Source organism: Pan paniscus, chromosome 10, assembly GCF_029289425.2.
Source record: "Pan paniscus chromosome 10, NHGRI_mPanPan1-v2.0_pri, whole genome shotgun sequence".
Taxonomy (NCBI): domain Eukaryota; kingdom Metazoa; phylum Chordata; class Mammalia; order Primates; family Hominidae; genus Pan; species Pan paniscus.
In genome coordinates, this window is record NC_073259.2 from 93,141,251 (window position 1) to 93,165,169 (window position 23,919).

Sequence of the window (23,919 nt, forward strand, 5' to 3'; positions counted from 1 at the left end):
TTCCCTTTTCTCTGCAACCTCTCCAACATCTGTTATTTTTTGGCTTTCTTACTAATGGCCATTCTGACTAGTGTGAGATGGTATATCATTGTGATTTTAACTTACAATTCTCTAATGATTAGTGACGCAGAGCATTTTTTTCACATATTTGTTGACTGCATGTATGTCTTTGATATAGCTTAGATATTTGTTCCTACCCAAATCTCATATTAAATTGTAATCCTCAGTGCTGGAGGTGGGGCCTGATGGGAGGTGTTGTGTCATGGGGGAGGCTCCCTCATGGCATGGTGTTGTCTTCTGGATACTGAGTTGTCGTGAGGTCTGGTGGTTTAAAAGTGTGTAGCACCTCACCCCCACTCTGTCACTTGCTCCTGCTTTTGCCATGTGACATGCCTGCTCCCCTTTTGCCTTCTGCCATGATTGTAAACTTCCTGAGGCCTTGCTAGGAGCCAAGCAGATGTCAGCACTATGCTTCCTGTAAAGCCTGGAGAATATGAAACAATTAAATATCTTTTCTTTATAAATTACCCAGTCTTAGGTATTTCTTTTCCTTTTTTTTTTTTCTGGAGAGATGCACCCTCCTCCGAAAGAGGTTGTGATTATAAATAACAAAATAAATATCAAATTTGTGTAGATACAGTTGATGAAACTGAGATTCAGGGAGGTGGTGCCACTTCACCAGAACTCAACAACTAGAAAGTGACAGAGTGTTATAGAAACAAGTCTGTCTGAAACTAAAGCCTGGTTCTTTGTACTCAACAATGGAAATCTCTCCTCCTCCTGGCTTACGGGGGGAGTAGAAGCCCAGACTGCCTTACTCACTACTTTCTCCTCCACTTTGCATTCAACTATTGAATCTCAGATTGTTCTTCATTATTATTATTATTATTATACTTTAAGTTCTAGGGTACATGTGCACAACGTGCAGGTTTGTTACATATGTATACATGTGCCATGTTGGTGTACTGCACCCATTAACTCATCATTTACATTAGGTATATCTCCTAATGCTATCCCTTCCCATCCCCCCACCCCACGACAGGCCCTGGTGTGTGATGTCCCCCATCCTGTGTCCAAGTGTTCTCATTATTCAATTCCCACCTATGAGTGAGAACATGTGGTGTTTGGTTTTCTGTTCTTGCAATAGTTTGCTCAGAATGATGGTTTCCAGCTTCATCCATGTCCCTACAAAGGACATGAACTCATCATTTTTTTATTGCTGCATAGTATTCCATGGTGTATATGTGCCACATTTCTTAATCCAGTCTATCATTGATGGACATTTGGGTTGGTTCCAAGTCTTTGCTATTGTGAATAGTGCTGCAATAAACATATGTGTGCATGTGTCTTTATAGCAGCATGATTTATAATCCTTTGGGTATATACCCAGTAATGGGATACCTGGGTCAAATGGTATTTCTAGTTCTAAATCCTTGAGGAATCACTACACTGTCTTCCACAATGGTTGAACTAGTTTACAGTCCCACCAACAGTGTAAAAGTGTTCCTGTTTCTCCACATCCTCTCCAGCACCTGTTGTTTCCTGACTTTTTAATGATTGCCATTCTAACTGGTGTGAGATGGTATCTCATTGTGATTTTGATGTGCATTTCTCTGATGATCAGTGATGATGAGCATTTTTTCGTGTGTCTGTTGGCTGCATAAATGTCTTCTTTTGAGAAGTGTCTGTTCATATCCTTTGTCCACTTTTTGATGGAGTTGTTTGATTTTTTTCTTGTAAATTTGTTTAAGCTCTTTGTAGATTCTGGATATTAGCCCTTTGTCAGATGGGTAGATTGCAAAAATGTTCTCCCATTCTGTAGGTTTCCTGTTCACTCTGATGGTAGTTTCTTTTGCGATGCAGAAGCTCTTTAGTTTAATTAGATCCCATTTGTCAATTTTGGCTTTTGTTGCCATTGCTTTCGGTGTTTTAGACATGAAGTCCTTGGCCATGCCTATGTCCTGAATGGTATTGCCTAGGTTTTCTTCTAGGACTTTTATGGTTTTAGGTCTAACATGTAAGTCTTTAATCCGTCTTGAATTAATTTTTGTATAAGGTGTGAGGAAGGGATCCAGTTTCAGCTTTCTACATATGGCTAGCCAGTTTTCCCAGCACCATTTATTAAATAGGGAATCCTTTCCCTATTTCTTGTTTTTGTAAGGTTTGTCAAAGATCAGATGGTTGTAGATGTGTGGTATTATTTCTGAGGGCTCTGTTCTGTTCCATTGGTCTATATCTCTGTTTTGGTACCAGTACCATGCTTTTTTGGTTACTGTAGGCTTGTGATGTAGTTTGAAGTCAGGTAGCATGATGCCTCCAGCTTTGTTCTTTTGGCTTAGGATTGTGTTGGCAATGTGGGCTCTTTTTTGGTTCCATATGAACTTTAAAGTAGTTTTTTCCAATTCTGTGAAGAAAGTCATTGGTAGCTTGATGGGGATAGCATTGAATCTATAAATTACCTTGGGCAGTATGGCCATTTTCATGATGTTGATTCTTCCTATCCATGATGATGGAATGTTTTTCCATTTGTTTGTGTCCTCTTTTATTTCGTTGAGTAGTGGTTTGTAGTTCGCCTTGAAGAGGTCCTTCACATCCCTTGTAAGTTGGATTCCTAGGTATTTTATTCTCTTTGAAGCAGTTGTGAATGGAGTTACTTATGATTTGGCTCTCTGTCTGTTATTGGTGTAGAGGAATGCTTGTGATTTTTGCACATTGATTTTGTATCCTGAGACTTTGCTGAAGTTGCTTATCAGCTTAAGGAGATTTTGGGCTGAGACAGTGGGGTTTTCTAAATATACAATCATGTCATCTGCAAACAGAGACAATTTGACTTCCTCTTTTCCTAATTGAATACCATTTATTTCTTTCTCCTGCCTGATTGCCCTGGCCAAAACTTCCAACACTGTGTTGAATAGGAGTGGTGAGAGAGGACATCCTTGTCTTGTGCCAGTTTTCAAAGGGAATACTTCCAGTTTTTGCCCATTCAGTGTGATATTGGCTCTGGGTTTGTCATAAATAGCTCTTATTATTTTGAGATACGTCCCATCAATACCTAATTTATTGAGAGTTTTTAGCATGAAGTGCTGTTGAATTTTGTCAAAGGCCTTTTCTGCATCTATTGAGATAATCATGTGGTTTTTGTCTTTGGTTCTTTTTATATGATGGAGAAGTTTCTCAGTTATTTCTTTATAGCAGTGTAAGAATGGTCTCATGCAGAAAATTGGTATCAAGAAGAGGGGCATTGCTATAAAGATACCTAAAAATTTTGAAACAGCTTTGGAACTGCATAACAGGGAGACATTCAAAGAGTTTGGAGGGCTTAGAAGAAGATAGGAAGATGAGAGAAAGTTTGGAACTTATTGGAGCCTGGATAAATGGTTGTTGCCAAAATGCTGATAGTGATATGGACAGTGACATCCAGGATGCAGAGGTCTCAGATACAAATGAGAAACTTATGGGGAATTGGCAAGATTATGTGTGTTATGCCTTAGCAAAGAGTGAGGCTGCATTGTATTCATACCCTAGTGATTGTTGGGCATTTGGACTTGAGAGTGGTGATTTATGGTTATCTGATTAAAGAAACTTCTAAGCAGCAAAGGGTTCCAGACTTCGCCTGGCTGCTTCTAACAACCTGTGTTCAGATGTGGTAGCAAAATAATGACTTATAGTTGGAACTTGTATTTAAAAGGGAAACAAAGCATAAACGTTTGGAGAATTTTCAGTCTGGCATATGGTAGAGAAAGAAAAAAGCTTTTTGGGGGGGAGTAATTAAAGCAGGCTGTAGAGAAATTACTTGCTAGAGATATTTGCATGACTAAAAAGGAGGCAAGTGCTGATAGCCAAGACAATAAGGAAAAAGCTACGAAGGCATTACAGCGATCTAAGAGGCAGCCTAGGAGGACTGAATGGTTTCCTCAGCGAGGCCAAGGGCCCCACTGCCCTGTGTGGCCACAGGATACTGCTCCCCACATCCCGACTGCTCTAGCTCCAGCTGTGGCTCAAAGGAGCCCAGGCACAGCTTGGACTTCCACTTTGCCTAATGCACATCATAAGCCTTGGCATCTTCCACGTGGTATTAAGCCTACAGGTGCACAGAGTGCAAGAGTGGTGGATTCTTGGCAGCGTCTGCCTAGGTATCAGAGGATGTATGGAAAACCCTGGGGGTCCAGGCAAGGCAGAGCCCTCATAGAGAACCTCTACCAAAGTAGGGCAGAGGGGAAATGTGTGATTGGAGGCCCGACACAGTCTCTACTGAGGCACTACCTAGTAGAGCTAAGAGAAGGGTACCACGGTCCTCCAGACTCAAGAATTGTAGATCCACTGGCAGCTTGCACCTTGCATCCAAAAAAGCTACAGACACTCAACTCCAGCCCATGAGAGCAACCTCTGGGGATAAACCCGGTAAAGCTACAGCAGTGGAGTTTTCCCAGACCTTGGAAGTCCAACCCTTACAGCATTGTACCCTGGAGTCAAAGGAGATTATTTTGGAGCTTTAAGATTTAATGACTTCCTTGCTGGGTTTTGAATTTGCATGGGGATTGTAGCCCCTTTCATTTGGCTGATTTCTCCCTTTTGGAATTGTAATGTTTACCCAGTTCTGATACTTTCATTGTATCTTAGAAGTAAATAACTTGTTTCTGATTTTACAGACACATAGGTGGAAGGGACTTGCCTTATCTCAGATGAGACTTTGGACTTTTGAGTTAATTCTGAAATGAGTTAAGACTTTAGGGGACTGTTGGGAAGGCATGATTATATTTTACAATGTGAGAAGGACATGATATTTGCGAGGGGGCAGGGGTGGATAAATATCTAAATACAACTTGGTTATTTGTTCCTGCCCGAGTCTCATGTTGAATTTTAATCCCCATTGCTGAAGGTGAGGTATAGTGGGAGGTGTTTGACTTATGGGGTGGATCCGTGATAGCTTGATGCTGTCTTTTCAATAGTGAGTTCTCATGAGATCTGGTGGTTTAAAAGTGTGTGGCATCTGCCCCCTCTCTCTCACTTGCTTCTTTTTTTTACCTTGTGACATGTCTGCTCCCTAATTGCCTTTTACAATGATTGTAAGCTTCCTAAGGTCTCTCTAGAAGCTGAGAAGATGCCAGCACCATACTTTCTGTAAAGCCTGTAGAACCAGGAGCCAGTTAAACCTCTTTTATTTATAAATTGTCCAGTCTCGGTTATTTATTTATAGCAATGCAAGAATGGCCTAATACAGTCTTCCTTTGAGAAGTGTCTGTTTATGTCCTTTGCGCATGTTTTAATGTGGTGGTTTTTTGTTTGTTGAATTGTTTAAAAATTCCTTATAGATTCTGTATTTTAGACCTTTGTCAGTTGTATAGTTTGGGAATATTTTCTCCTATTCTATAGGTTGTCTGTTTACTCTGTTGATAGTTTCTTTTGCTTTACAGAAGCTCTTTAGTTTAATTAGGTCCCACTTGTCAATTTTTGTTGTTGTTGTTGTTGCAATTGCTTTTGGGGACTTAGTCATAAATTTTTTGACAAGGCTGATATCCAGCATGGTGGTCCCTAGGTTTTCTCCTGGATTTTTATAGTTTTAAGTGCTACATTTAGGTCTAATCCATCTTGAGTTAGTTTTTGTATATGGTGAAAAGTAAAGGTCCGGTTTTATTCTGGATGTGGATAGCCAGTTATCCCAGCACCATTTATTGAATAGGGAGCCCTTTCCACATTGCTTGCTTCTTAAAAAACTTGTTAAATATTAGATAAGTGTACGTGTATGGCTTTATTTCTGAGTTCTGTATCCCAGGGGTTCCCATCTTCCAGGTAATGGACCAGTAGCGGTCCATGGCCTGTTAGAATCCAGGCCTCACAGCAGAAGATGAGTGGTAGGCAAGTGAGTGAATCTTTGTCTGTATTTACAATGGCTCGCTGTTGTTTGCATTACTGCCTGATTTCCACCACCTGTCAGTTCATCAGCAGCATTAGATTCTCATAGGAGCGTGAATACTATTGTGAACTGAGCATGCAAGGGATCTAGGTTGCACACTCCTTACAATAATCTGGGGAGTAGCTGCAAATACAGATTAACATTTGCAGAGAGTTTTGACTGCACAGAGATCATAATAAATCAGTTGCTTACAGAATCATATAAAAACCCCATCAGTGAGTGGCAAGTAACAATCAAACTGCATTTGGTGGCAGGCTTTATGGTGTCAAGAGATTTGATGTACTTCAATTATACAGCTGCAACTTATGGCAGATTTTTAGTCAGAATCCAACACTTATTTTAGTCTGTGTGTGGCCCACTCATTATTTTATTTATCATTTCCATCCACACCTCTTTCCTGCACTGTGCACTTGCCTCAGTCACAGTTTTTGTAAGCCCACAAGATAACCTCAGCCAAAATGAGTAAAAGCCAAACATCACCGGAGAGTTTATTTGAAAACCGTGAAAGACTCTTCAAATGATGAGACATCAGAAGACTCTGTAAGACTGCCAACAAAAGGAAAGTTGCATCTAAAAGAAAATATCAAGATTTCCACTTAAATCACGAGTTCATTGCAACAAATGATTCACATTCTCCAAGTCCATTTTGTATAATATTTGGCATCTGGCTATACAATGAAACCATGAAACCTTCAAAACTTCTTTGTCACATGGAGACCAAGCACCCTGCACTAACCTTTGGTGTTTGTCAAAAGGAAAAACATGTAGAACAGAAGCAGTTATTGAAGGCCACCACTTTATCAAACGTGCCTGCACCGACGGCATCATTCTTAGAGACTAACCACATCGCTAAAGCAAAGAAGTCCTTTGCTATTGATGAAGAGTTAATCCTGCCTGCTGCTAATGACATTTGTCATGAAGTTTTAAGAGAGGCTGCAGTTTAAAAGATGACACATGTTCTTCTTTTGGCTAGCACCATAACCAGACAATTAGATGAAATAGCAGAGGATACTGAGAAGTAATTGTTGGAGAGGATTAATGAGTCACCATGGTACACAATCCAGGTTGATGAGTCTACTAATGTTGACAACAAGGTAACAATACTTGTCTTTATGCGATATATTTTTCAGGAGGGTGTGCATGAGGATATGTTATGTACACTTTTGTTGTCAGCCAACACAACAGCTGCAGAACTATTCAAGTATTTGAATAATTACATCTCAGGAGAATGGAATTGATCATTTTGTGTCAGTATATGCACAAATGGAGCAGCTACCATGACTGGACAGCTTTCTGGTTTCACTACTCAGGTCAAAGAGGTTGCTTCTGAATGGAAGTTATGCATGGTGGCATCCTTAAAGAAATGCTGGCTAGCTCAAAAATGTCACTTGAAATTAATATTTTGCAGGATATGACTAAAATTGTCAACCACATTAAAGTGCATGCCCTTAACTCACATCTGTTTGCACACGTACGTGAGAAGATGGATGCAGAGCACGCATGTCTTCTCTTATACAGAGAAATGAGATGGCTTTCTAAAGGTAGATCACTGGCCGGAGTTTTTGAGCTATAAGAGCCACTCCAAAGATTTATTTTAGAAAACACCCACCACTGGCAGCACATTTCAGTAACACAAAAAGTGTCCCCACATTTGCTTACTTCTATGACATATGACACCTCAACAAACTCAACCTGTCACTTCAGAAGAGAACAATAATTGTGTTCAAGTCGGCAGATAAAGTGGCTGCATTCAAAGCCAAACTGGAATTTTGGATGCAACAAGTGAACACAGAGATTTTTTATATGATTCAGACAGTAGCAGAGATTTTTGAAAGAGACTGAGCCAAGGCCTCCTTTCTCCCAGCTGCTGCATCATTGCCTATCTCAGCTTTCAAAAGAGTTTGAGCATTATTTCCCAACCACAAAAGACCCCTGAACTGAGAAGGAATGGATCTGTGACCATTTGTGAATAAGCCAGGTGAATTGACTTTGGCCAGGCTAGAAGAGGATCAACTGCTTGAGACTGCAAATGATGGTGGCCTTAAAAGTACATTTGAGACAACTTCAAATCTCCATACATTCTGAATTAAAGTCAAAGCTAGATATCCTGAGTTTGCCAGAAAAGCGCTGGAAAGCCTGCTTCAATTTGCAGCATTTAATCTTTGTGAAACAGGGCTTTCTGGAGAGATAGCAACCAAAATGAGATTACGGTGTAGACTGGACATAAGCAACACACTTTGCATTTAATCTTTGTGAAACAGGGCTTTCTGGAGAGATAGCAACCAAAATGAGATTACGGTGTAGACTGGACATAAGCAACACACTTTGCATGTCACTGTCTTCCATCACCAACAAATGGGGCCCTGAGCTTGCTCAGGGCTCCCACTGATTCTACTTTGTGGTGAGTTGTATGATTATTTTATTATATACTAAAATGTAATAATAATAAAAATAAATTTCACAATAAAGGCAATTTGCTTGAATAATCCAGAAACCATCACCATGAAACCGGTCACTGGTGCCAGAGAGGTTGGAGACCACTGCTATATCCTGTCCCATTGGTCTATTTGTTTTTGTACCAATACCATGCTATTTTGGTTACTACAGTCTTATAGCATAGTTTGAAGTCTGGTAGTGTGATACCTCTGACTTTCTTCTTTTTGCTTAGGATTTCCTTGTCTATATGGTCTTTTTTATGTTCCATATTAATTTTAGAATAGTTTTTTTTCTAATTCTATAAAAAATGATGTTGGTAGTTTGGTAGAAATAGTGTTATATCTGTAAACTCCTTTGGGCAGTATGGCCATGTTAATGATGTTGATTCCTTTAATCCATGAGCATGGAATGTTTTTCCATTGTATTATCTCTGATTTCTTTCAGTGGTGCTTTGTAGTTCTCTTTGTAGAGCTCTTTCACATTCTGGTTAGATATATTGCTAGGTGTGTACGTGTGTGTTTGTGTGTGTATGTCTATTGTAAATGGATTTGTATTCTTGATAGAGCTCTCAGCTTCAATATTACTGGTGTATAGAAATGCTACTGATTTTTCTACATTGATTTTGTATCCTGAAACTTTACTGAAGTCATTTATCAAATCGAGGAGCCTCTGGGCAGAGTCTTTAGGATTTTCTAGATGTAGAATCACATCATCAGAAAGTGAGGTATTTTACTTCTTTTGTGTGTGTGCCTTTTTATTTCTTTCTCTTGCCTGATTGCTCTGACTAGAACTTCCAGTACTGTGTTGAATAGGAGTGTTGAATAGTGGACATCCTTGTCTTGTTCCAGTTCTCAAGGAGAATGCTTCCAGCTTTTGCCCATTCATTATAATCTTGGTTGTGTCTTTGCCATATAGGGCTCTAATTATTTTGAGTTATGTTCTTTAAGTGCCTAGTTTGTTGAGAGTTTTTATCATTAACGGATGTTGGATTTTATCAAAAGCTTTTTCTGTGTCTATTGAGAGGATCATATGATTTTTGTTTTTAATTCTGCTTATGTGGTGAATTACATTTATTGATTTGCATGTATTAAAACAGTCTGGCGTCCCAGTAATAAAGTGTACTTGATTGTGGTGAGTTACCTTTTTTTATGTGCTGCTAGATTTGGTTTGCTAGTATTTTGTTGAGGATTTTTGCATCTAGGTTCATCAGGAATATTGACTTGTAGTTTCCTTTTTCTGTTGTTGTTCTGTCACTGCCAGATTTTGGTATTAGAGTGATGCTGGCTTCATAAAGCTTTGCATCATGCATGAGGTATGGGGGAGTCCCTACTCCTTACATTTTTTTGTGGAATAGCTTAAGTAGATCTGGTGCCAGCTCTTCCTGGTACTGTATAATTCAGCTTTGAATCCATCTGGTCCAGGGCTCTTTTTGGTTAGTTAGTTTAGTTTTTCTTTTTTTTTAAATTACTAATTCAATTTCAGAACTCCATATTGGTCTGTTCAGGGTTTCTGTTTCTTCCTGACTTACTCTTGCAAGGTTGTGTGTTTCCAAGAATTTATCTACTTCCTGTATATTTTCTTGTTTGTGTGAATAGATGTGAATAGAATTATTTATACTACTCTCTGAGGATATTTTGTGTTTCTGTGGGATTGGTTGTAGTATCAGCTTTGTTGTTTCTCAAGACACTTATTTGGATCTTCTCTCATTTTTTCTTGTTAATCTAGCTAGTAATCTATTTATCTTGTTTATCCTTTCAAAGAAAGAGCTTTCAATTTTGTTTATTCTTTGTGTGGATTTTTAGGTCTAAATTATGTTTGGTTCTGTGGTGATTTTAGTTATTTCTTTTGTTCCACTAGCTTTGGGGTTAGTTTGTTCTTGGTGTTCTACTTCCAGTAGGCATGATGTTAAATTGTTAATTTGAGATTTTTCTAACTTCTTGATGTAGGCATTTAGTGCTATAAACTTTCCTCTTAACACTGTTGTAGCTGTTTCCCAGAGATTTTGGTATATTGTATATCCTTTTTCATTTGTTTCAAATAATTTGTAAATTTCTGCCTTAATTTTGTTGTTTAACCAAAAGGCATTCAGAAGCCAGTTGATTTCCCTGTAGTTGTGTGGGTTTTGAGAGAACATCTTGGTGTTGATTTGTATTTTTATGCTACTCTGGTCTGAAAGTATGATTGGTATGATTTCTCTGTGTTTTAATTCATTCAGACATGCTTTGGGCTGAGTATGAATTTGACCTTAGCATATGTTCTGTGTGTAGATGAGAAGAATGTATATTCTGTGGTTTATGGGTAGAGCATTCTGTAGACACCTATTAGTTCCAGTTGCTCAAGTGTCAAATTTAAGTCTAGAATTTCTTTGTTGGTTTTCTGCTTAAGTGATGATCTGTCTAATGCTATCCATGGGAAGTTGAAGTCCTCCATGATTACTGTGTGGCTAAGTCTTTTTGTAGGTCTAGAAGTACTCTTTTTATTAATTTAGGAGCTCCAATGTTGGATCTGTATGTATTTAGGGTAATTATGTCATCTTGTTGGATTAAACCGTTTATCATGATGCAATGCCCTTCTTTGTCCTTTTGAACTGTTGTTGGTTTAAAGCATAGTTTATCTGACATATGTATAGCAACTCCTGCTCTTCTATGTTTTCTCTTGCATGATAGACGTTTCATGAACCCTTTACTTTGAGCCTATATGTTTTGTTAAATGTGAGGTAGACCTCTTGAAGACAACAGATAGATGTGTCTTGTTTTTTATTCAGCTTCTCAATTTGTGCCTTTTAAGGGGGCATTGTATTAGTTTATTCTCACACTGCTATAAAGAACAACCTGAGACTGGGTAATATATAAAGAAATGAGGTTTAATTGACTCACCTTTCTGCATGCTTAACAGGAAGCATGACCGGGAGGCCCCAGGGAACTTAGAATCATGACAGAAGCTGAAGGGGAAACAAGCACCTTCTTCACATGGTGGCAGGAGAGAGAGAAATAGCAGGGGGAACTGCCACACACTTTTAAACTCATCATTTACATTAGGTATATCTCCAGTGCCCTCCCCCCTCACCCACCCTACCACAGGCCCCAGTGTGTGATGTTCCCCACCCTGTGTCCAAGTGTTCTCATTGTTCAATTCCAACCTATGAGTGAGAACATGCGGTGTTTGGTTTTCTGTCCTTGGCGATAGTTTGCTCAGAATGATGGTTTCCAGCTTCATCCATGTCCCTACAAAGGACATGAACTCATCCTTTTTTATGGCTACATAATTTTAACTAACAGAGTAACACCTACAGAAAAAAATGCATAGTCTAGTATCTAATTTAAAGAACATTTTCTAGATTTTTAATATCTTCCATGAAACTTTACACACTTCCTCAGCATCTTTTTCTCATGCTAACTCCTGATGGCTGATTTAAGCAACCTTCTCAGTTTTTTCCTTATGACCACTGAGTTACAGTTTCTAAGGCTCATCTAATATTTTGTAGATAGTATCGTACTGATTTTAAGTTTATCTGGTCAAAGAGGAGGTCCCTCATGACAATATTGAAATACCTGAAGAATTTGCTACTAATTCATTGGTTCTGTATTCAAATGGTAGGAAAATGACATTCTAATACTATACATGCAACCTGAAGCAAGGATTCAAAGTTCAAAGGCTCTGGAATGAGCTAAAAACTATTCTTTTAAGAAAAAAGTCGTTATATCTCTCCCTTGTTTTATTCTTATTTGAATATAAAGCATTCATTCCCAGTGTATGCCTTTTAGTACTTTGTGCAATTTTTAATTGATAGATAATTATGTCATTCAAAAATATGTCACCCAGATGCCAGTTTAAATAATAACACAGTTTACAAGATATGTTTCACCAGGAATTTGGACTAAGTCCTCACTTGTAATTAATGATAGTGAGAAATACAAAGGTGCAATTATTTAGAAAAAAAATGGAAACTTTCTTCTAGAGTCTGGAAGACTGTGTGACACAGGTGATCTTATAACTTTTTTCTTCTAGGTGGTTTAGAATCTTTGAAAAATCTTCAACAATTAATTTTGGACCACAATCAGTTAATTAATACAAAAGGTCTTTGTGATACACCTACCATTGTATACCTAGATTGCTCCCATAATCATCTTACTGATGTAGAGGGCGTTGAAAATTGTGGATTGCTCCAAATATTGAAGTTACAGGGAAATTATCTGAGTGAGGTAATTGCTTTGAATTAATTGATTTCTGTGATAAAGCAACACTTTTCTTTTGATAGAAATACCCATCACATATTAAAAGCAATTTTGAATAATTATTTTGTTCATTTTTCACCATGAAGTAACCTTTATCAAGAATATTAAATATTATACAGTTAATTAATAGAAATTTTATTCATATTTTAAAAGTCTTATACCTTATGATATGCATTTTATCAGAATCTATCTGTTGTTAGTTTTGGAAGGTTGTGTATTTTTTAATTGGGCTAAATGATAAAATATTTTGCTTAATATAAACTAATGAACCAAATTTAAATATAGCTTCCATCCTTGGAGAATCTTGTTTTACTAAGAGAATTGCACTTGGATGATAACAGCATTTCAACTGTGGAAGCATTTTCTTCATACTGGCTGCCTTTACTACAAAATATTACTATCTCTCAAAACAGGTAAAAGCATACTTAAGAAATAAATTCAGTGAATGATTGTTTAAAATAAGTATGTGATGTTCATAAACTACCATAAAAGTTAGATTTCTCTAATAATTCAATGAGATTGCATCAAAATAAATTAGTATATAAATTATAAAAATAACATTATAGAATTTTTAAAAATTAAGATGAATTATTGGCATACCCTAAAATTTTAGTAGAATTTTAATTGTCCATTTATCTTTCCAATTTTATTTCTTCTCAAAGATGCACTTGTATAAATCTCTCAGGGAAGATTTGTTTACGTTTATACGGAGCATAGTCCTTGGAAAATACAGGAGGTAGTTAATTTAATTCAGAAGGATGTCTCATTCTCTCAAATGGTACTTATTAAGTCCTGGAAGGACAATTTTTACTCTGCTCTCAACTTGCTTGTTTTTTTGAAACTGTTAGGATGGATTTAAATTTGATTTCCCTAAGGATATAAAGTAACACTTAAAAAAATACCTTAACATTCAATTGAAATGGGTACCTGCCTCAGAAGATCTATTTGAAACCACCAAACATCTGGATCTTTGCTGAGAATAACTGGCTAAACCAAAGCAGGAGCACAATATGTGTATTTCTCCTCTGCTTAATATTTCATTGTAATCCATTCACTATAATATGATTAATTTCTTCATCGAAGGCACAAGGAGTAGGGGAAAGAAACCACCTTTAACAAGAAATTGTTTCTTTAAGTTATACAATGCTCACAAAACACATGAATAAGGACAATATCATTTTTACATATATACCTATTTTCCCCCAAGACATATAAAATCATCTCTCAATCTCTTCCACAACAGTGTTCATCTTTTAAGCAGGCATATACTAAATGACTTAACTTCCACCTATTAAAACTTGACATTGAAAAACAAATATGTATTCAAAAAATCCCCTCAAATTACTTTAATCCAATGTAAAATTTAAAATTTGACTTGAGTTTAAAAGGACATTTGTTCCCAGAGCCAGCTCCATCAGATAATACTGTGTAAGTAATTTGGGCAATTTACAAACTCCTTGGATCTTTTCGGAATATTTTCCAGGTACAGAGTATACTTTCAAAATGAAATATTCAGCTATGTTTTGGACATACGCAGTAAGTCACGGAGGAATTGAGATACCTAATGTATTTTATAAAAGTGGACCTCAAGCCACATTAATAAGCATAAAATATTTAAAGAGATTATAAAGAAAATCAAGAAATTTTTTGACAAGTAATGCCTTTAATTTATTTGGGCAATTTAAGTTATCAAAGATAGTCTATTTCTAAAAATTAAATTTAATACTAGCTGATAGACTTTTGCTCTATCAGTATGATATGACATATGCATATCAAGCTGATAAAATGGGAGTTATATAAACTAGAGAATTAAATATTTTTTAGAACTGAGCATGATTATTGGAATGATTAGTACAAATGTTTTCTATTTATAATTTTGTTTGCATAATCTTATAACATTTGACTGTTGAGATGGGGTTTGCTATTTGGGGGATAAAAAAATGAGTAATGTATGTTCTTACACCCACAGAGCATTTTGGCATAAAAGAACTTAATTTTTAAAACTCATCTATACCAAAAAGTAAAATTATTGTATAATATATGTGATTTTGACATTTCAAATAATACTGTCACTGATACTGGAATGTATTTCTTCTGAGTCTGTCAGAGCTCTTTGTACCTGTAACCTTCTGCCATTATTGAGAGGATGAAGGGAGAAGGCCCAAGAGCACCAGGGAAATGTCATTGATAGCAAAGGACATATGGAATACTAAAATGATTTTGTAATGTCATAGTGTAAAGATAATCTTCAACCTTAGAATATTTCACAAGTTTATTTTCATTGACTGTAGAAATTATCTATTTTAATTTATTTTAATTTATGCTCTTACATGTGAAATGACTTTTTTAAAAACCATATTAGGTTTGATAAAACCAAATCTATGTTTGAATATTGAACCTACAACTTGGTCAGTAGATGTTGAGCAATTCTGCTCTCTGACCCTCAGTTTTTTCTCACAAGTAAAAGTGGTAATGCCTACCTTACCTAGTGTATGGGATTTTAATGATGATCCAAGAGGAAAGGGAGAATAATTTTATAATGTGATATTTGGATTTGTGTTTGGTATGGATTTTAAATTATATATACTTTTCCTTTAATTTTGATATTTTCATCACAAAGAAGATATTATGTGTCCATATGCTTTTTTCCCAACAAATGGAATACATATAAAGAATGATACTTAGTACATATTGTTTGAAATAATTCTTTCATCCAGATTTCTGTTTTAAATTTTCAGTAAGACATGTGACTGTTTTAAGTTTGACTTAGTGGAGTTCTAACTGGATGACTCTCTGGCTTTATAAGCCTTTTTACTTCCAGTGAGACTCTAAGTAGGAGCACAAAGTGGAAACTATTACCCATTGGCTGTTCATCGTACAAATCTTTTGCTTTTTGTCGTCTTTGAAATTTATATCTTTTTAATGCCCAGGGCTAATGTGACAAGGTCAAATGGTTTTAGGTTTTCACTAATGTCCTTTGTCTTTCTGGTTTGAATTTTCTTGGAAATAATATGCACAGAATGTCGGTAAAAGGAAAAGTTCTAGAGGTTTTTTAAAAAAGGATTATACTATTAAGTTTCTACCATCCTAATGAATAGTTATAAAGGTGAATGAGTAGCCAGTTTTCTTGATTAAAATTTCAGAAGAAGAAAACAAACATGATTTTAACAGCAAGGTTATCTGAAAAGATTACTTTCAATATTACAAAAAGATTTTTTCAAAGCGTATATTTCTTCACTTTGATTGATTTTTGCAAAGATTTATTGATTTTTGATTCTAAAAAAATTATTGGTTATTTGCATTTGAGGTCTTTTTATAACCTATATGTTACCATATAACTTACTGGCTAAAAACATGAGATACTCTGAAAAAAGAAAAAAAGTTGTATTCTGAATGGTTTAATATGCCATTACTATTAATATTTCAAAATCCTTTCACTGGAAGGGTGAAGAGTTAGTATTAGAAATATATTAAGGGTAGAGCACAGAAACAATTTTCTTGTTAATAAGTACATTTATTAAAATTTTATTTTTACTTGAATTATATTTATATATATATTGCATGTAACAATTATACAGAACGTGCTTGAATAGGAAATGTCATAAAATTGAGACTTAAACCCACTAATTATGTAAAGGTAAAGCCTGAATTTCCTCTATCCCTCCATGTCTTCCCACCCCACTTCCCTTCCCTTCCCTTCCCTTGACTTTTTTTTCCTTTTCTTTACTTCAATATCAATGTGAAATTTCAGTAAATTTCACTGTTTATGGAGTATATGTACAAATAATTCAGTGTATGTAATGGCCAATACATTCTCACTTTTATTACCTTGGATATTTTTCTCCTGGAAATTGCTTTTAAGAAGTGGGATCTTATATGTTTAATATGAATGTAATATTGTATTTAGGATTGGCAACATGCAGAGAAATGTTCTCCCAGCCTCATTATATCATCTATTTTTTCATCAGTAGTGTATCTTCTTTCTCTCTGCTAATGCTGAAAGGGATAGTACAAGGGAAGAGTGAAGGTCAATACAAGGGTTAATATTCTGCCACACCCCATGAGGCTTCCACTCACAGGGTTACTCTGTGAGCTTCTGACCTGAGAATATAAAAATAAGAGATTTCGTTGTTGTTGGTGGTGGTGGTGGTGTTTTCTATGGCAGTGAGTTTGTAGAAATAAAGAGGTAAAGGACCCTTCCAGGACAACTGGAGGGAGAGTATAAAAACACGAAAGCAATAAAAGTGAAAATTAATGCATACTTATTTATTTTGTAGCAGAGATAGACCTTGAGCCAAAGCGTATTTTGAACAGCTATGGAATTATAGTGGGAATTAATTCAGAAGGCTTTTCTAATTGTGGCAAAAAAAAAAAAAATATATATATATATATGTATTTTACTAAGGAGTTTTTATCTTGCTTAAAGATTCAGATGAGCTGGCTTCATTTAATTTCCAAATAGCTACAGGTAATGTGATATTATGTTACACAGTAAGTGTAGACTTGTCCTAGTTGGAAATGCAAATCAAACTAGAGTTAATTTACCCTTTATAGCTTTTGTTTCCAATGACGTGGGTATTTTTAATATCATGATTTTTGTTTGAATATGGGTTTTCAATAACAATTATAACTTAGAAGACAATAAAAACCTTTAAATGTAGGAGGAAAATTAATTATTACTATATTATAATATGCATAATTAATTAGTATTAATTTTAAATATCAGTGTGTTTTGGCCAAGTTTAAGTCCATTCTATTGAGGTAAAACATTTTGTTATTCTGTTCTTATACTCATTTATTTACATATTGAGTATATTTCCAATTTAAAAGTAAGCCCAGTTTAATTTTGAATACTTACAGTACTATAATACTTTCAACTAGTAAAGAAAGATTTTTTAAAACAAAACTAGTGATTAGTTAGTTCTCCTGTTGAAAAGTAGTAATTTCTCCTGTTGAAAAGTGATTTTTCATTTGTACCTTAAAAGTTTTGGTTATGTGTTTTAGGCAGGGAGAAAAATAAATAAAAAATGTAAATTCTTTGTAAATTTGGCCTTATATGAATACAAAACAAAATAATCAGAAGAAAACACACTTATTCTTATTTAAATAGCAAATACACATGAAAATCCATGATTTTTGTGATTGAAATTAGTAATTTCAGGATTTCTTTTACAAAATGAATAGAAGTCTTCCATCATAAATACGTAGAAGTCTATAATTACTGCATTTGTAAAAAGCACTGTTAGCAAGTGCTATAATTTTATTGTACAATTATAATTGTATATATAAAATCGTATAAAATGTGTATAATTATATAATTGTATTATAAAAACGTATTGTTATATAGTTACAATGGTAACATTAAGGATTTTCCAATTTAGAATTTTGATGAAGTTTTTGTTTTTGTTTTCAGCTTGACTAAAATCGTACCACTTTTTCATTTTGTTTCATTGGAAAAGCTAGATGTCAGCCACAATTGTCTTTCTGGTAAGTTTAGCATAATATATATATTTTAATAATGGACTTTTGACTTTCTGTTTCAAATATGATAAGGGGTTGTTTTAAATGCATAAGTTAATGGCATTTACATATAATAAACCTGTAAAATAAAGCATGCTGAAATAATTCACTTGAAATTTTATTTCCACTTTTACAGTCATATTACTTCCACATCTTTCTGGTAGGCCTAGCCAAAGTCACAGTTATCCTTTTATTTAAAAGTCATACATCTTTTACTTATGAAATGTATAGCCTAATGAAGATGAGCAAACAGTATACCTTTCTAACAGGTATAGAGTAGTCACTCATTAAAAATTTATTAAAGAATCATGACTTGAATTGACTCCTTCCTTTCTTCAAAATTTCCTCATTCCCAGTCCCAGTCAGTCCACTCCTAGAGGCAGCCACAGACTGAATTTATCACCACACATTAATTTTGTCTTTATATTAATTGTATCAAACAGTACATTCCTTTTTTCTACAACTTTCTTTGTGTGATATTAGCATCTGACATTCTACCACTTTATATATTTATTAAATATATTTATTTTTCTGAAGTGTAAGGGATATATGAATATATCACAGTTTGTTTATCCATTCCCCTGTTGAACATACTTTGATTGTTTGTGGTTGGGGGGTTATGAATACAAAGTTCCTATGGTTCTTGTACAAGTATTTTTACAGGCTTAAGTTTTCTCTTCTCTTGGGTAAATGTGTAAGGGTATAATTGTTGGATAATAGAGTAGGTGTAACTCTGAAAGAAACTGACATACTATTTTCCAAAGTAGTTGGAACATTTTACAACCACACCAGAAATAAGAGTTACAATTGCTCCATTCTTGAGAGCTTTTAATAATTTACTATGTTATCTCATTGTGGTTTTAGTTTGCATTGACCTGATGAATAAAGACGTTGAACTTCTTTACAAGTGTTTATTGGTGATTTTTGCACCCTCTTTTGTTGTGTCTATTCAAGTGTTTCACCATTTTGGAAATGTGACTATTTTTATTTTTCTTATTGATCTATAAAAATGTTTACATATTCTGGACATCATTGTCTTATAAATTTCTAGCCTTTGTTTTACCTATCAATTTTCTAAATGGTATATTTAGATGAGTAGATATTTTTAATTTTTTCGTTATTTTTGTGTGTCCTTTTATAATAAAATTTTCACTCCCAGGTTGAAAAGATAATTTTCTGTGCTTTATTCTAGAAGCTTTTGTACTTTCAGTTTTTTACTGTTAGGCCTGTGATCCCTCTCAAATTAATTTTTATGTATGGTGTGAAGTAGAGGTTGAGTTCATTTTTTATATGGATATCGAATTGTTCTAGCCACACTGGTTGAATAACCTTTTTTTTTCATAATCGAATTACTTTGCCACCTTTGTGCAAAAATTGTTTTACATTTTGTTTTCTTTGGGATATGTTTCCATTGATTGCTTTTCTCATAACTATGGCTTATGTTTTCCTATTTCTTTGGATGTCTAGTAAATTTTAACTATCTGTTGAACATTGTAGATAATTCTACATTGAACATTGTGGATAGTTCAGTAAGTCAGGGTGTTGTTGTCTTCCTTTAAAGGATGATAAGTTTTATTCTTGCAGGAAGTCAAATTAATTATGAATAATTTTTAAATAATTTTTTTCCTGCTGGGCTTAGTTTTATTCTATTTTAGGACAGGTCATTTTAGTTTTCTTTCTTTCTTTTTTTTTTTTTTTTTTGAGACAGAGTTTCATTCTTGTTTCCCAGGCTGGAGTGCAATAGCACGATCTCAGCTCATTGCAACCTCCATCTCCCGGGTTCAAGTGATTCTCCTGCCTCAGCTTCCCAAGTAGCTAGGATTACAGGCATGTGCCACCATGCCCAGCTAATTTTGTATTTTTAGTAGAGATGGGATTTCTCCATATTGGTCAGGCTGGTCTCAAACTCCTGACCTCAGGTGGTCTGCCCGCCTCGGCCTCCCAAAGTGCTGGGATTACAGGTGTGAGCCACTGCCTCCGGCCCTATATTGACTTTTTTAAGGTAAAAAGGTCCATGAAATCTATTTTGTTGTATATACAATTTTAACACTTATCCTATTACTTTAGATTTTACTTCTTCAGATTTTGTGCTTACAATCTGTCACAAACTATTCTAAGTCTTTTACACACATTATCTCATTTAATCCTAACCCTATAAGACAGATATGAACCCGAATTGTAAAGCAGATTTGCAAAAGTTCACACAGCTGTTAAATGGTAGAAACATATATTCTGACAATAGTCTGTGTTCTTAACACAGTCTTCTTTAAAAAGCATATAGCATTCTGCAGAAGAAATAAAAATATTGCTTTTCTTTAATAGCAAACCAGTAAATACAGTGGTCATAGATTTATGATATTTGTTCTAAATCTGTGATGATACCTTTCAAAATGATTTTATTTTCTGTAGATCTTAAAAGTGCCATAAAATGGTTTGATGCATGCTATTCTCTCCATGAATTGTCTGTCACTGGAAACCCACTTCTTCAAGAAACAAACTGGAGGTAAAGAGGCATTGTTGCACCCCATGTATATCCATTATTATAGTTGCAGAAAAAAGTTTGATAAAAATTGTCCTGTGAATAACAATTACCTAGGATAAGTTAATTAAAAAATTAAAAGTCATTTTAAACCAAAAAAGTTTTGTAAAAGTAGTTTTAAAAATGTTTTTATTCTAAAATAATTTTCTTGCCCATGTGTGAACTAATACAAAATTGAAATTAAAATTGTAATGTAAACCATTAATTATGTGACAAGTTTAGTGTGATATTAACTTGGGTTTTGCATTTATAGAAAAAATATTTGTTGAGAATTGCTTTTTTGCCAATAATATAATTACATAGCTTCCTACTTAAATTGTTTCCTTTTTGAGAGTAATTTGGTTTTGTTTTATTTTCCTAATAGAGAAGGATGGTGTCTGTTAAAAAGTTTGTGTTATAAGCATATTTAAATTCTTGCTCCTCTTTGGAATATTGCAATACCTAAATGTAAACCAGGAAAAATATTTTGTAATTTTTAATACACTTTTGTAGAAAAAAAGTATTCTCGTTTACACTTCTAATAATATACTAACACCATTTCCCCCAAATTGACCACCATCTTTTTTCAAAAATTAGCTATTTTGTGATAACTTACATAGCATAATTTTTATCATTTTTGTTTATGAATATGAATATTTTGTGAAAAACTGGACATTTTTATCACCTTAAGAAATACCTCATGCTTTTTTGCAATAAGTTCCCTCCCCCAGTATTTTAAAAACATCTCTCCACTCTTTTATGGCTTTCATTGTTTCTGTTGAGAAATGTCTACTGACATTCTTGTCTTTCTTTCTCTAAGAATGATTTTAAGATTTTCTCTTGATCACTGGTTTTCAACAATTTGATTACAGTATGTTTTGGTGTGGTTGCATTTAGTTTACTTGGGATTTATCACACTTTTTGGATCTGCCATTTTCATAAAATTTGGAAAATTTATGGCCATTTTTTTTTCAGATTTTTTTGTTCTCCCTTTCACTACCTATTCTGCCCTAGTAGGACTCCAGTTTCAACAATATCAGACCACTTGAATTATCCCAGGAGTTGCTGTTGTTTTCTTTTACTTATTATTATTTATTTCCCTTTCCATGCCTCACTCACTCCGAATAGTTTCTATTGCTTTGTCTTCAAATTCTCTGATATTTTCTGTTTAAGTATCTACTCTGCTTTCAGACTCATCTATTTTTCATTTCTGATTGCAGATATATTTTTCCTCTATATAAATTTGTGTATTTCTTTAACATTTGTAATTTCTCTTCTAATCATGCTCATGCTTTCTGGAAACTTCTGGAACATATGGAAAATAATAATAGCTGTATTAATTTAACTTCCTTATCTGTTCTTTCCATCATCTCTATCATTTGAAGGTCTACTTGTATTGAATTTTTTTTCACTGATTCTGGATCATATTTCTCTGCTTCATTGCATGCCTGGTCAGTATTGGTTGTATTCTGGACATTTTGAATTTTATATTCCCAATGCTTAATTTCATTGTATTACTTTAAATAGCCTCTATTTTATGTTTGGTGTGCAGTGGCTAAGTTACTTGGCACTAATGAGATACTTTCTAAGCTTGCTTTTAAGTTCTGTTAGAATGGTCCAAAGAAATCGTTGGAGTAATGCTAATTTAGCCCTACTACTATGATGACAATTTTCTGAGTATTTTTTCCAGATGTCTCATATAGAGACAGGCTGGTCTCGAACTCCTGGGCTCAAGAAATCCTCCCACCTCAGTCTCCCAAAGTGCTGGGATAACAGATGTGAGCCACTGTGCCTGGTCTTCTATGTATTCTTTTAACTTTGCCTGTGGGAACTAATCTCCTATGTCAGTTCCTATAGTTCTGCCTTCAGTTTCTACTGGTCCTTTCCCCTGAATTTAGATGGCTTTTTCTTACACATCAACAGAAGATTACTGATTTGCCAAGTTTAAGTGAATTACCTCCCAGAATACTGAGAGAATTTGCATATGTCCACCGTGAAATTTTCCACTGTGGAATTGGTGATCATTCTGGCTTACACTTTTGTCTTTTTTTTATGCTCAGAACATTCACTTTTGAGATGGTTTCACATTATTTATTGTACATTTGACATTTTTATACTGTCATTTCACTGGTACATCAAGGCAGGATAAGCCAAGCATAAACAAGGCTACAATTTAGGAAAATGAGTTTGCCAATACAAACATGCTAAGTATAGGGGAAGGCACACATTTACTAAAATACATATTAGGTAGCAAAATATATATTAGGACCATTAGAGTTTAAATCGAATCAGGAAAACTTGTCAACTTGTTCAGGCAGTTAAAATACATTTATGAACAAAACACAAACTAAAAAAAAAATAGCTATAACACCTGATCCTAGGGCAGAAGCTGTTGACTTTTTGCCCTGATTTGGTTTCTCTGCAAGGTGTAGCCATGTCCAGGAAGATCCTGGATCTGACAATTTCAGAGGAGTATAAGATATATTACAGAAGAATTAAATGTCTGGTTATGTTTAAAATTCCCATATCTGACTTAATGTACCTGTAGAACAAGCTATTAGAGTCTGGGGAATAGTCTGTCTTCCCACTCTTGTCTGAGGCTACTGCAAACCTCTGACATTCTTTCTAGGTTAATTTGTTTCCTGGATTTGTTACTTGGTCTTTGGTTAAGAAGGTAGAAACATTTTTACACTAACTCAAACACCTATGTAATTTACTGCATATTGGTAACTTGTATATCTTAGAAGAGTTATTATCTTGGCCCAGAAAGTCCATTTTTCTTTCTTTTTTCTTTAGAGCCAGGTTTCCAAAAAAGTTTCTAATAGTACAATGTTATTTAGGGAAATCTGGCATGTTTCCACATTTTAGAAAAAAATGTCAACTTCCAGTTTAGAAATGTCTTTTCCAAGTGTACGTTAAGCTGTGCAGCACAGATGAAAGAGTATGACCTAGTACAGTGGTTCTCAAAGGTGTGTCTCTTGACCAGCATCAGTCATCATCACCTGGAAACCCAGCAGAAATGCAGTATTTTTGACACCATCCAAGCCTACTGAATCAGAAACCTAGGAATGGTGTTCAGTAATCTGTACTTTAAGAAGCCCTTTTGATGATTCTGATATATACTAAAGTTTGAAAACCACCATTTTAAAACAAGGATATTCTACCCCTACCCCATACTGTGTGATCCTGGACAAGTAACTTAATTTTCTTTTTTAGATATGTGGTCTTTCTATGTTGCCCAGGATGGCCTTGAACTCCTGGACTTAAGCATTTCCTTTACCAAAGCCTCCTGAGTA

At 34.9% G+C, this 23,919-nt stretch overlaps 1 protein-coding gene across 6 annotated transcripts in view; it reads left to right on the forward strand.

Annotated features, from left to right (window-relative positions):
- LRRIQ1 (leucine rich repeats and IQ motif containing 1) overlaps window positions 1-23,919 on the forward strand; it is a 229,911-nt gene that overhangs the window by 55,918 nt on the left and 150,074 nt on the right. For all 6 annotated transcript variants that reach the window (XM_055095956.1, XM_055095957.1, XM_055095960.1 and 3 more), the window contains 4 exons: window positions 12,359-12,552; window positions 12,871-12,998; window positions 17,999-18,072; window positions 20,515-20,608. In XM_055095956.1, coding sequence (XP_054951931.1) covers window positions 12,359-12,552; window positions 12,871-12,998; window positions 17,999-18,072; window positions 20,515-20,608 — 490 coding nt within the window. The remainder of the gene's footprint in view (window positions 1-12,358; window positions 12,553-12,870; window positions 12,999-17,998; window positions 18,073-20,514; window positions 20,609-23,919) is intronic.